The sequence below is a fragment of the Eucyclogobius newberryi genome, unplaced genomic scaffold (genome assembly GCF_026437365.1).
Source record: "Eucyclogobius newberryi isolate DKJ021-1_F unplaced genomic scaffold, fEucNew1.0.hap1 SCAF_6, whole genome shotgun sequence".
In the NCBI taxonomy this organism is placed as follows: domain Eukaryota; kingdom Metazoa; phylum Chordata; class Actinopteri; order Gobiiformes; family Gobiidae; genus Eucyclogobius; species Eucyclogobius newberryi.
The window spans coordinates 9,749,715-9,762,505 of record NW_027316278.1 but is presented as its reverse complement, the minus strand read 5'-3'; the positions used below and the strand labels follow the sequence as shown (position 1 = coordinate 9,762,505).

The following is a 12,791-nucleotide window of genomic DNA, read 5'->3' as shown; positions in this document are numbered from 1 at the left end:
AACCCAAAACAAGCCAATAACAACTCGACAAGCGCGTTTCCCCCTCGTCTGTTTTCGAAGGGAAAGTGGCCGCTTCCTTTTGGACTTGGATTTGAAACTCTCTGAAGATTTGTCCGTTTCCGCCACGTTTCCTGTTCCCGTGTCAGGCTGGCGGTTCTCTCGTGAGGGGAGGCCACACCACCGGACGAGAAGGACGAGAAGGACGAGAAGGCGAGAAGGACGAGAAGGCGAGAAGGCGAGAAGGACGAGAAGGACGAGAAGGCGAGAAGGACGAGAAGGCGAGAAGGCGAGAAGGACGAGAAGGACGAGAAGGGCGAGAAGGGCGAGAAGGGCGAGAAGGACGAGAAGGACGAGAAGGGCGAGAAGGACGAGAAGGGCGAGAAGGGCGAGAAGGACGAGAAGGGCGAGAAGGACGAGAAGGACGAGAAGGGCGAGAAGGACGAGAAGGGCGAGAAGGACGAGAAGGGCGAGAAGGGCGAGAAGGGCGAGAAGGACGAGAAGGGCGAGAAGGACGAGAAGGGCGAGAAGGACGAGAAGGACGAGAAGGGCGAGAAGGACGAGAAGGGCGAGAAGGACGAGAAGGACGAGAAGGACGAGAAGGGCGAGAAGGACGAGAAGGGCGAGAAGGGCGAGAAGGACGAGAAGGGCGAGAAGGACGAGAAGGGCGAGAAGGACGAGAAGGGCGAGAAGGACGAGAAGGGCGAGAAGGACGAGAAGAGCGAGAAGGACGAGAAGGACGAGAGAAGGGCGAGAAGGATGAGAAGGGCGAGAAGGGCGAGAAGGACGAGAAGGACGAGACGGACGAGACGGACGAGACGGGCGAGAAGGGCGAGAAGGACGAGAAGGGCGAGAAGGACGAGAAGGGGGAGAAGGACGAGAAGGACAGAAGGGCGAGAAGGACGAGAAGGACGAGAAGAGCGAGAAGGACGAGAAGGACGAGAAGGACGAGAAGGGCGAGAAGGGCGAGAAGGGCGAGAAGGACGAGAAGGACGAGAAGGGCGAGAAGGACGAGAAGGACGAGAAGGCGAGAAGGCGAGAAGGACGAGAAGGACGAGAAGGGCGAGAAGGGCGAGAAGGACGAGAAGGGCGAGAAGGAGGAGAAGGACGAGAAGAGCGAGAAGAGCGAGAAGGGCGAGAAGGGCGAGAAGGACGAGAAGGACGAGAAGGGCGAGAAGGACGAGAAGGGCGAGAAGGGCGAGAAGGACGAGAAGGGCGAGAAGGACGAGAAGGACGAGAAGGACGAGAAGGGCGAGAAGGACGAGAAGGGCGAGAAGGGCGAGAAGGACGAGAAGGGCGAGAAGGACGAGAAGGGCGAGAAGGACGAGAAGGGCGAGAAGGACGAGAAGGGCGAGAAGGGCGAGAAGGACGAGAAGGACGAGAAGGGCGAGAAGGACGAGAAGAGCGAGAAGGACGAGAAGGACGAGAGAAGGGCGAGAAGGATGAGAAGGGCGAGAAGGGCGAGAAGGACGAGAAGGACGAGACGGACGAGACGGACGAGACGGGCGAGAAGGGCGAGAAGGACGAGAAGGGCGAGAAGGACGAGAAGGGCGAGAAGGACGAGAAGGACGAGAAGGACGAGAGAAGGGCGAGAAGGATGAGAAGGGCGAGAAGGGCGAGAAGGACGAGAAGGACGAGACGGACGAGACGGACGAGACGGGCGAGAAGGGCGAGAAGGACGAGAAGGGCGAGAAGGACGAGAAGGACAGAAGGGCGAGAAGGACGAGAAGGACGAGAAGGGCGAGAAGGACGAGAAGGACGAGAAGGGCGAGAAGGGCGAGAAGGACGAGAAGGACGAGAAGGGCGAGAAGGACGAGAAGGACGAGAAGGCGAGAAGGACGAGAAGGACGAGAAGGGCGAGAAGGGCGAGAAGGACGAGAAGGGCGAGAAGGAGGAGAAGGACGAGAAGGGCGAGAAGAGCGAGAAGGGCGAGAAGGACGAGAAGGGCGAGAAGGACGAGAAGGGCGAGAAGGGCGAGAAGGACGAGAAGGGCGAGAAGGGCGAGAAGGACGAGAAGGACGAGAAGGACGAGAAGGGCGGCGAATCAGAGATGTTTGAAGAGCAGAAATTACGCACTGAAAACCTTCAAAAAACAGCTCAAAAATCACCTTTTCCTCAAAGCCTACAAACCCCAATAATGACTGATGTTGTTCTATGGTGGTGGATGTAGTAGTAGTAGTAGTAGTAGTAGTAGTGGTTGTAGTAGTAGTAGTAGTAGTAGTAGTAGTAGTAGTAGTAGCAGTAGTAGTAGTCGTCGTCGTCGTCGTCGTCGTCGTCGTAGTAGTAGTAATATAGTAATAGTAGTGGTTGTTAGTAGTGTATTATTATTATTATTATTATTATCATTATTATTATTATTATTATCATTATTAGTATTAGTATTATTATCATTATCACTATTATTATGATAAAGAGCATAAAAAAGACTTAAATGTTCCGTAGTATGCTTTAAACATATCTTGCGTTGTAGAAGAAGGTTCAGTTGTTTCATCTGGACAAATTAAACGTTTCGACTCTCATCCAAGAGTCATTGTCAATCTGCGAATTTAGACCTGAACTCAGATATTTATCCTATTCTGTGGTAAGCCCCGCCCACCGAGCGGGATGAAAAAGGTTATTGGTTTCATCATAAACTTACACCTCTTTGTTTTCTATCAAACTAGCCTCTTGTTTATTATCAGTCCTTTTTCTGTCTGAATGTCATTTTTTCCTCTCCATTCGTTAAATACGGCCTCAAATATCAAGCGAATTTTCATTTTCTATTTTGGATATTTCCTTCAAAAACAGTAAATCTCGCACAGGTACACGGGCCACGCACACTGTACACAATTACGACATCAAAAGAACATGAACGCAGTCCATTCATTCAGTTTAAAAGCCCAAACTGTGATCTCCACGGAGACGAACAGGTGGCATCAGAAAAGGAACACGTCGTGCGCCCCGTGTTTGTTTTTGAGGCACACTGTCTTCTCGTATCCGTCAACATGTTATTGCTTTGCCTGTAACGTTCCCCTGTGGACAAAAAACACTTGTCCTTTAATAAATCCAAGAGGTTTAATGCCTTGTTGTGGAACATTCCTGGCAAAGCGAGAATATCTCTGCGGAAGCAAGTACCTGCACTTTCCAGAAACATCACATATTATGTCATAAACCTACAAAAATGACCATTTCAAATAAAATACTACGCGAGCAAGTGCTTGAAATAAGTAGTATTTCTCTTGTTTTGAGTATATTTTGACTAAGATTACCCTAAAATATCCTGTTTTACTTAAAAAGAAAAAGACAAACATTTTCTCTCTTAAATGAAGACAAAATGCTACTGCACATGAAATAATAATAAACGTACTTGTTCCATTGGCAAATCTTATTTTAAGTTTGCCAAAAATATTCTAAAAATCAAGTTAAAAACGACTTAATATGATCACTTTTCGACTTCTCGTCTTATTTATGATATACATTTTTCCAGTGTATAAACAGCAAGGATTAAAGGAGCACTGCGTAACTTTCCCCTTCAAAAACGAACCATAAATATCACAGTTTTGGAATCGACTCTGGAAATAAAAGCATGGCAAGTTTATTTGTAGAGCACATTTCATACAAAGTGCTTCACAGCAGGTAAAATGCATTAAAATCACAAAGAAATGACAGAAACAGAAATACAATAACATTAACTAAATAAAAAAATAAAAAAAACACCTAGACACAAAGGGTAACGTGTTTTCGCATTTTAAACAAAGTAAAGAAGTACAAAAGTAAAAGTACTGTACAGAAGTGAAGTAGATAACGCTTTGAAATGAGGTTCCTTTGTAAGATATTATTTATAAGGCGTTGTTAAGTGCTCGTTATTTGTTTATGAGTACTTATAAAGCTTTTACAAGTATTTATCACTTGGTTATTGGGGAAATATTTTAACAAGCAGCTTATCAAAAACTACACAGTGTTTACGCTGTGTATATATAGTTTATTAAGGAACATTAAAAGTGTTACTGTAAGAATCTTTAGATATTTGTTCTTTACTTAAGTACATTTTACAGTGGATATTTTTAATTTAGCAAGAGTCTGTACTTTTCTACTCCACTGGACTGAAACGTTCTGAGTTAAAGACTGGGTTTTTGTAGAATATGTATGAATATGTCTATAAATATAAATCTTGATTTTATGGCCTTTTTTCAAACTTATTTTCAAAACTTAAATGTAAAATAATAGGCCAAAAGTAGAGGCTTTATAGTTTGACGTTTTGCTTTGTGCCCCTCTGGCTGCATGTCACAAAACCACAAGTTTAGAGGCAATTCATGTGATTTAAATCCATAAATTATCTCCGTACATTAAGAAATTTTACTATTTGTGGCTTTCAAAAGTATTTGTACTCCTGGATCTTTTCCACATTTTGTCACGTCACGACCACAAACATGAAAACATTTGATGTTTTTCCAGCACGCGGCACTTTTTTATATTTTTCCTTTGTGTTGCGCTTTCACAAAAATACAATGTATTTAAGTTAGTGGTGGTGACGTGACATAGTGTGTAACAGTTCCAGAAGTATAAACACACACTGACAGCAGGAGACTGTCAGGACTTTTGGGGCAGCTGGACTTTAGCTTGTTTTCCACTGCTGCAGCGACTTCCTCTCACGTCACGCACTTACGTTAATTGGCCACTTGAAATGGTCCAAATTACCCCAACTTCAAGTTTGTCAGCATTTTTAAATTGAACGATTTATTTATGTTTTTTCTTGAAGGCGTGGGCCCAGAGCCACAGCAGCAGGTTCAGTTCTTTTAAAAGTGAAGAGAAGGCGTTCTGAGATCCAAATGCTCTTTGATTCATATCAAAACAGATTCTGTTGAACAGCTGGAGCAGTATTTTTATAATGTTCTAAAGATAACAAAATTCTGACTCCAAAGTCCAAGGCTTTTGCCTAAATGTGGTCAAATAAGTTTCAAAAGCTCGTTCAATTGTGCCAAAGTGTTATAAGTGGAGACAAGTGTTAAAGTCTAAAGTCTTAACAATTTACACGATCACTGAGTAAAACAACAACCACACAAAACAGGTTTGAATAATATTTCAGAAATAGTTCTCCCACACACACTTTTATTGGTATTGCAGTGACTAATCATTAATTTACTGGAATCTAATTGAAATAATAATATTGTCCAAAAATAAAGATCTAGTGTCCTTTGGGAGGTTCACTGTTCTTAAACAAGCCCCCAGTTTGTCTCATTTAAAGGTGCACAGTGTAACTTTCCTGTTTGAGGGTTCACCGCCTGCTTGTCTCCTGAAAGGTTCCATAGTATGGCATTAAACTCATCTATCTGGGGTGAGACATATATGGAAACAACTGCATATTTTGAATGCTGTTAAAAAAAAAACACCTCAAAAAGAGCTGATAATTTTTTTTAAAAATGAAATAAAAGAGATGCATCTCACGTTTGTCTGATAATTTAACCTCAACCGATACAATTTAAAGACACGTTTTGAGCAATAAAAAAAACACCTGTAATTAAACGCTAGGTTGATACGTATAATGCCATAATAATATAATGCCGTATAATACTGTGGAACATTCTAGGCAAAGCAATAGCACCCGCACGGAGACGGGCAAGTAGCGTAGCCGCGCTAAACTATATATCGTTTTTATTTGTTTTTACTTCTTCTTCGTCTTTTAAAAGTGTGTTGAACGTCGTTTCAATGGTTTAGAGGATGAGATGAGGAGAGATCTAGGAGAACCCAATAGTCCTCAGTTTGATCAAATACTTCTTTATGAATAGCTGAAAGCCCCTCTGGATGCTTTGAAGGCTCCGTGTTAAGACATATTTCGTTGTTTTGTATCGTTCACTATTCAAGATGTACTGCTGATCACGCTAATTATACCTGCAACAAGGCGGGGCAGTCAAAATCACGTGACATTTGTGACGTCAGCGAGAATCCTCTATTGGCCGTTTATGTCACTGACGTCTTGTATTTCTTTTCTGAATTTGATCTCATGAAAAACCTTGTCAAAATGAGGCGTCGACTGGAGTGATTTCAAGACAGTCCGAAATTTGAAACGCTCCAAAAACGGGGTACAGCTTTGCTCTGTTGCTTGTCGCCACGCCAACCAAATTGTAGAGCGCAGACTTCAGGAGCGGCACAGGTTCGTTGAAAGTGCACTCTCGGAAGGACGACATGAGAACCCTGGAATTGACATCATAAAACGAGACATCTGCTTTCTCGTAATCAACAAACACGCCGACCTTTTGGGGTCTCGCGTTGGGAGAATGGAAATAAGGCAGTCCGCCGCCTTTGTTTAACGTGCTCAAGATCCAGGCTCCCCGATCTGGACCCGGTAACCATTTGAGCGTTAGATTTCTGTCAAAGTTTTCTCTGACCACTCCTAAAGCCCATTCCGCAGCACCGCTAACGTTGACTTCTAAATAGAATCGTCCAGAGGAAAAGCCGTCTGTGCTGAGAACAAATGGGAAACTTAGGAAATGCCTTGGGAAAAACCATGATTTAGGCTCGTAAGGCATCAAGGGATGGTACATGAAGTGTTTGCCATTCTCAAAAATGGACAGGAAAAGATGAGCAGAGTATGGATCTAGTGTTAGATTAACTGTGTCGTTTTGCTGGATCATCATTAGCTCATCTCTTGGCGGGATCCAGATTTGAAGCTCCATTCCGGCAGGATCCTGGACTCTTTGGATCAGTTTGTCCATCTCGTCACTCAGAGTAACTTTCATTTCTGCCACTGCAGATTTCACAGCGCCGCCGTAAGTCTCCCCGTCGTCACTGTAATACTGTGGGACAGGAAAAAGAAAATACACAAGAGTTAGTGTTGGCGTGGTCATTTATGAAAGAAAAGGCAAGAATCAAAAAGAGTTAGAATGAATGAAATGTTTAATCCCTGCCGTGTACAATACTAATACAGATAAACAGAGCGCTTACCTAAAATGTCCCTATCGAATGTGAGGCGACTTACACGGGTGTAGTCCGGCCGCGCCCTGTCCCTGTGCGCTCAAACAATTTATACATTTTCATATGGGGCGTGATATGAAGGTTGACGCCCTCTCTCAGTACAGTAGCACAGAGATGTCCTTGGATCGGCAGCTTTCTCCTTATCTAGGAATGTGGTCTGTGTGAGGCCACTTTCAGCACAAATCTAGAGTTAATATAGTTGGTATTCCCCTATTATATCAAAGTACAGTTTTAATACAATTAAGTAAAGTTAATATTTGGTATTCCCTTCAGTTAGTTAAAGGTGTACTATGTAATAGGGCTGCACCATATTTGAATACACTTTTTGCAGTTCAGTTGAAATTCTAATGTGCATGCTTTAATTTGCTCGTCAGATTCTGTCAAAACAGAAGCGTAACATTAGTATTATTACAATATACTTATACGAGAGAGCCAGAGAAAGAAAGAGATTTGAGAAACACAGATCCAGACTATCCAATGTGTCCCAATTACTCTGTGACTCGTTCTGTAAAATCTACTTTTCACATCAACCCTCGAGGAAAGAGAAGAGACAGTTCCTATGAAAGCCTGTTTTTTATTCAAAAGGCCATTTTGGTTCATTTTACTGTAAGTTTCACAAAAACAAAGACTTTTCTGCTAAAATTAGTAACCCTTCGAGGGATGAACATATAAATAAATTATACATTTAAAAAATATATTAAAATGTCCCTGATTTATATTAAGTAAGAAAGTATAGACCAATGCAATCCACTCTGCTCTAAAACTCAATAAATATTAAAAAATATATATATATTGCAAAAAATATGATTTCTTCAAGTTTTGACTCAAAGAAATAAGGCAAAATTTGAATGGTTAATTTTTTCGTGAGCTCTAGTTTTCTCAAAGACTAAATATAAGAAATCCAAATTCCCAAGTTTGTGAATGGCTTTTTGGGAAATTAAAACATTACACGATGAAGAACGCGTCGTACAGTTTGTTTCTTACATTTACGTGAGTGAGCTGCAGAAAAGTTGATCTCTAAGAGGATTTCCCCGTTCACCTTCAGCATCTCGCCTTAACTGCATAAATCAAGGAGAATAAAACACTCACCTGTGCATGCGGGTCTTGGTGGAGCGGAGCGAGCAGCACTTCTGGTTTACTCTGGAGGAACCGCAGACGGTCGTCGATTTGAACAGCCTCCTCCAACTCTGCTCGTCTCTGCTGGATGTCCGTCACTCTCTTCTGCAGCTGACACACGTGGTCTTCAGGCTCTCTCAACGCATCTTTGTATCTCTGCTCGATCACCCGGACTAGCCTCAATTTGTCTCCGTTTAAAGAATCCACGAGCTCGGTAAAAAACGTCTCAACATCAGCGACGTCTCTGTCTTTCTTTCTCTTACGTTGCTCGATGTGTGATCTGATCTGATCGATGTTCCTGGTTTCCGTGTTTTCCGTCGCGGTCAGTTGAGCTATTTGGTGCTGCGCTGAGTCTTTCTCCTCTTTGAACGCTTGCTCCAGTGAGATGCACCGATGAAGGGCGTGGTCCTCCTCGTTGCAGGTATGACAGACGCACGTTTGGTCCGCGATGCAGAATAATTGTAACATCTGGCCGTGCCTCCAGCAGATTCGGTGGTCCAGGTCGGGCAGAGGGTCGGTCAGCTGGTGTTTTCTCAGGTGAGGCACTCGCTGGTGAGGCTCCAAGTGCAGGTGACAGTAGGAGGCGGCGCACACCTGGAGAAAACAGTGTCAAAGTATATAGTATATATAGTATTTATAGTATACTGTTAGGATTAAGGGTGAGCTATTTTTTTAGTACCCCAACGAACAGTAATATGTCCAAGAAATGTCTTTATATGTATTAGTTGAGGTTTTATTATTATGAGACAAATGTAAAGTGCAGAGAAATCGTTCCATTAAAAAGAAAATAACTTTTTTGTTTTGTTTTTACTTTAAACGATATACTCAATATGCTAATCTTTAAAAACAACATTCAACATATAATATAATGTCATGTTTTTTCAGGTAATTTTGTTGAACTGTAATATAAGTAGATCATCATTCATCATCCTGTTGTGTAAAGCACTTTAAAGTGTGTGTGTGTGTGTGTGTGTGTGTGTCTCAGTGTGTGTGTGTGTCTGTGTGTGTGTGTGTGTGTGTCTGTGTGTGTGTGTGTGTGTCTGTGTCTCAGTGTGTGTGTGTGTGTGTCTCAGTGTGTGTGTGTGTGTGTGTGTGTGTCTGTGTGTGTGTGTCTGTGTGTGTGTGTGTCTGTGTGTGTGTGTGTGTGTGTGTGTGTGTGTGTGGGTGTGTGTGTGTCTCAGTGTGTGTGTGTGTCTGTGTGTGTGTCTCAGTGTGTGTGTGTGTGTGTCTCAGTGTGTGTGTGTGTGTGTGTGTGTCTGTGTGTGTGTGTCTGTGTGTGTGTGTCTCAGTGTGTGTGTGTGTGTGTCTGTGTGTGTGTGTCTGTGTGTGTGTGTGTCTGTGTGTGTGTGTGTGTGTGTGTGTGTGTGTGTGTGTGTGTGTGTGTGTGTGTGGGTGTGTGTGTGTCTCAGTGTGTGTGTGTGTCTGTGTGTGTGTGTCTGTGTGTGTGTGTGTGTCTCAGTGTGTGTGTGTGTGTGTCTCAGTGTGTGTGTGTGTGTGTGTGTGTCTGTGTGTGTGTGTCTGTGTGTGTGTGTCTCAGTGTGTGTGTGTGTGTGTCTCAGTGTGTGTGTGTCTCAGTGTGTGAGTGTGTGTGTGTGTGTGTCAGTGTGTGTGTGTGTCTCAGTGTGTGTGTGTGTCTCAGTGTGTGTGTGTGTCTCAGTGTGTGTGTGTGTGTGTGCGCATGAGCACTTCCGCTTGAGTTCCATTATTCCTTTAACTATCATTGCATTTTTTATTTATGAAAAATGGCAATCATAAACAATTTAACAATGTGTCTTCTCTAATCTGATTAGCTTCATCAGGTCTTCACGTTTTTATAGCTTTAGAATTTCTTACAGTCTGAGAATACACACATTTTACAGACAATGGACAAAATTGGACTCAAAAACCATCGCTTACAGTCCGACCTGTATTCTAGTGTCCGACTTCCTCACAAGTGTAGACGAGGAGCTGAACAAACTCTCTCACACCTGGAACATAGTTCTGAGGAAGCCGGACCGTCCATCTGCAAATCCCTTTAAACCCGCTGACCAGACATTTCACAGCAACACCACTAGTGACACTTGTGAGGAAGATTGTAGCTCAAACTGACACTAAAACACAGGTCCCAGTGTAACCAGTCCATCTATCATTGCAGTATAATCACACAAAATCTGTATTATTTTTGTTTAATATTGTGTTTGTTTTAATGTGCTGTCCAGTGTCCTCCAGCCTCTACTTCTTCTTCGTGTGTTCCCCTTATAAATGTGACGGTCGTGACTTCCTCTTCCCTTTTAATATCTCTGTCTCGGGAAGAGGTCAGTCCTCCATCGTGTCGTCCTTTATGTTTTATGTGGTCGTCTATTGATTTAATTATTGTTATATCCTTTTTTAGTTTGGGCTGGATTTGCCTCGTGTTCACTTGTTTGGTGTTTTTCTGTTTACCTCCAAAGGACAAACCGTGTCTCGTGGCCATTCATAACACAACGCAAGAACAATCCGGTCACACCAGTAAAAGACATTCTAAAACTCATGTCTTTTCCAATGTTGACGTGCCTCATACCCACCACACATGTCTTAAGGGCTTTGTGCTTGGGCTCCCGGCAGATGTCACAGGGCACGTCCCCGGGGCCCGCCTGCTGCTCTTCTGTGGGGCTGAGCAGAGACAAGCTCATCAGGTGATCCAGGACATCTCTGAAGCTGGTGTTGCACCTGAGGGCGGGTCTCTGCCTGAACCTCTTCTTGCACAGAGGACAGCGTGTTTGGGGGCTGCTGTCCCAGTAGTCTGTGATGCAGCTCTTACAGTAGTTGTGTCCACACGGAGTCGTGACCGGCTCCTTGAAGACTTCCAGACAAATTGAGCACAGGAACTGCTCCTCAGACGACAGGCCACTGCTGCCACATGCCATGTCTGACACTGAAACACAACGGAAGAAAAACTATGATGCAAATGCAAAAAAAGTGGCTTGTGGACACAGATTGTCCGTTATCAGGGCCTTGTTTATTTGTATTAGATTTTACTGCTGGAGTTTAAAATAGATTCTGCATTTTTGATGAAAGCAACATTCAGATTCTGTCATGTTATCTACAGCAGAGGTGGGAAGTAATGAAGGAAAAAAGTGCAAGTCGTACTGTACTTGAGTCAATTCAGCAGTGAATACTATGAACTTTTACTTCACTGATTCACTGTAAGTGGGATTTTTCCTGGTTTGATAAAAGGTAAATAAATAAATAAAGATAATAAAATTACCAGGAAAATGATATTATCGATTTAGTCTTTAAGTTATCAATTCAATCTTTATCAAGATCACCATATTTGTTGTACTTTTACTTAAGTTACAAAATGAAGTGCTTCACCACTGATGTAGTCATTCTGAGGCTTTACACGTGTATAATAACCATCTGTTGCAACAAACAAACAAACAAACAAACAAACTGCATTGACACAGGAAGTGCAGAAGGGTGGCTTATTTCTTTTTTTAGAGAGACTTTGATCTGATGCGTCAGTTGCTCATTGAAAAGTCTATTATACTTCATTAGCATTATAAGGGGTTTATATGTACTGCACATGTTCATGTAAGATAAGACGTTCGGTGCTAGTTCCTCTCAGCGTTGCGTCATGTCACGAGCGCGTAAACAACGCACTTCTACTAGATTACATGACTACATTTGGCACAATATACCATTTATTTTAACAAGCTTTATCATAAAAGTTGTTAACACTGGTGTAAAGGACTGAGAACGCGCTGGTGTGTCTTACCAGCAGGTTTTCCTCTGATGTTTCTCCCGTTGATCTTTTCAGTTTCGTTTCCTGAGCGTCGCGCGCGCGCCCCACGTGGAGAGCGGAGTCATGACCAGGGGGATCATATCATAGATTTAATCTAATATATTATTCATTTCATGTCATCTTTATTAAGGACACAAGTGCAGACAGATGTTAAAGGCAGTTAAAAAATAGAAACTAAAATCTTTCTTGGGTCCAGATTAAAACATGTCGAGGGCCACATCGTGCCCCTGGGGCCACACATGCCCAGGTCTGGCCTAAGGGCAAAGGAAATAAAATTATATATATATATATATATATATATATATATATATATATATATACATATACATATACATATACATATATATTTATTTTTTATTTTTTATTGTTTTAATATTACTTGGCATGTTTGGCAGGCCAAATTATAAAGAGCCGTATATGGCCCGCGGGCCGTAGTTTGCCCAGGTCTGTGCTAAACGAACCAAATGCAATAATAATAATGAACCTATATAATTATTCTTTTAGGATTGTGGCAACTTGAACAGTCACACAAAAGTAGGCTTGATCTCACCATCTTAAAAATTACCTGGTTTTATCCTCCAATTACAAAGGCTTTCTTTCAAATGCTGCAAATACTAATCAAATGTTAATGTGCTAAACGGAACCGAGACGAGCCCGAGACGTGTTTGAGTAAGAAAGAGTCCAAAAGCTTTTTAAAAGACCTTTAAAAGACCTTTAAAAAATGATCTCGAGGCCGATCTCGAGTACTGCGACACTACCTAGAAACCAAACTGTAAACAGCAGCCTAAATCTATATAAATGATACAGTATTTATAATTTGAAACATAATAATACCTGAGAAGAATACCTTTACTTTGTTAAATAACTGTTTGAACCGTCATTCGCGTCCAAACCGTCGCCTCATTTTGAAAGGTGTGTCGCTTCATGATGACACGGACAGAGCGTTTTGAACTCTGGCTCTACT

The 12,791-nt window shown here is 42.5% G+C and overlaps 1 protein-coding gene across 1 annotated transcript; it reads right to left on the bottom strand.

Moving 5' to 3' along the window:
- Positions 1-5,448: 5,448 nt before the first annotated feature.
- On the bottom strand, positions 5,449-10,963 carry LOC140347409 (E3 ubiquitin-protein ligase TRIM17-like). The gene is made up of 3 exons (XM_072433847.1): positions 10,608-10,963; positions 8,038-8,658; positions 5,449-6,770 (listed from the first exon to the last, which is right to left on the bottom strand). Exons 1-3 carry the CDS (start codon positions 10,947-10,949, stop codon positions 5,991-5,993), a joined length of 1,743 nt encoding a protein of 580 aa, XP_072289948.1. The 5' UTR covers positions 10,950-10,963; the 3' UTR covers positions 5,449-5,990.
- Between the last annotated feature and the right edge of the window lie 1,828 nt (positions 10,964-12,791).

Bases quoted from the DNA above. Each gene is read 5' to 3' on its own strand.
- LOC140347409 (XM_072433847.1), bottom strand. From the start codon at position 10,949: ATGGCATGTGGCAGCAGTGGCCTGTCGTCTGAGGAGCAGTTCCTGTGC. The intron at 8,659-10,607 runs GTGGGTATGAGG...TGTTTTCTCCAG, and splicing joins AAGCCCTTAAGACATGTGTG to GTGTGCGCCGCCTCCTACTG. The intron at 6,771-8,037 runs GTGAGTGTTTTA...CCTGTCCCACAG, and splicing joins ACCAAGACCCGCATGCACAG to TATTACAGTGACGACGGGGA.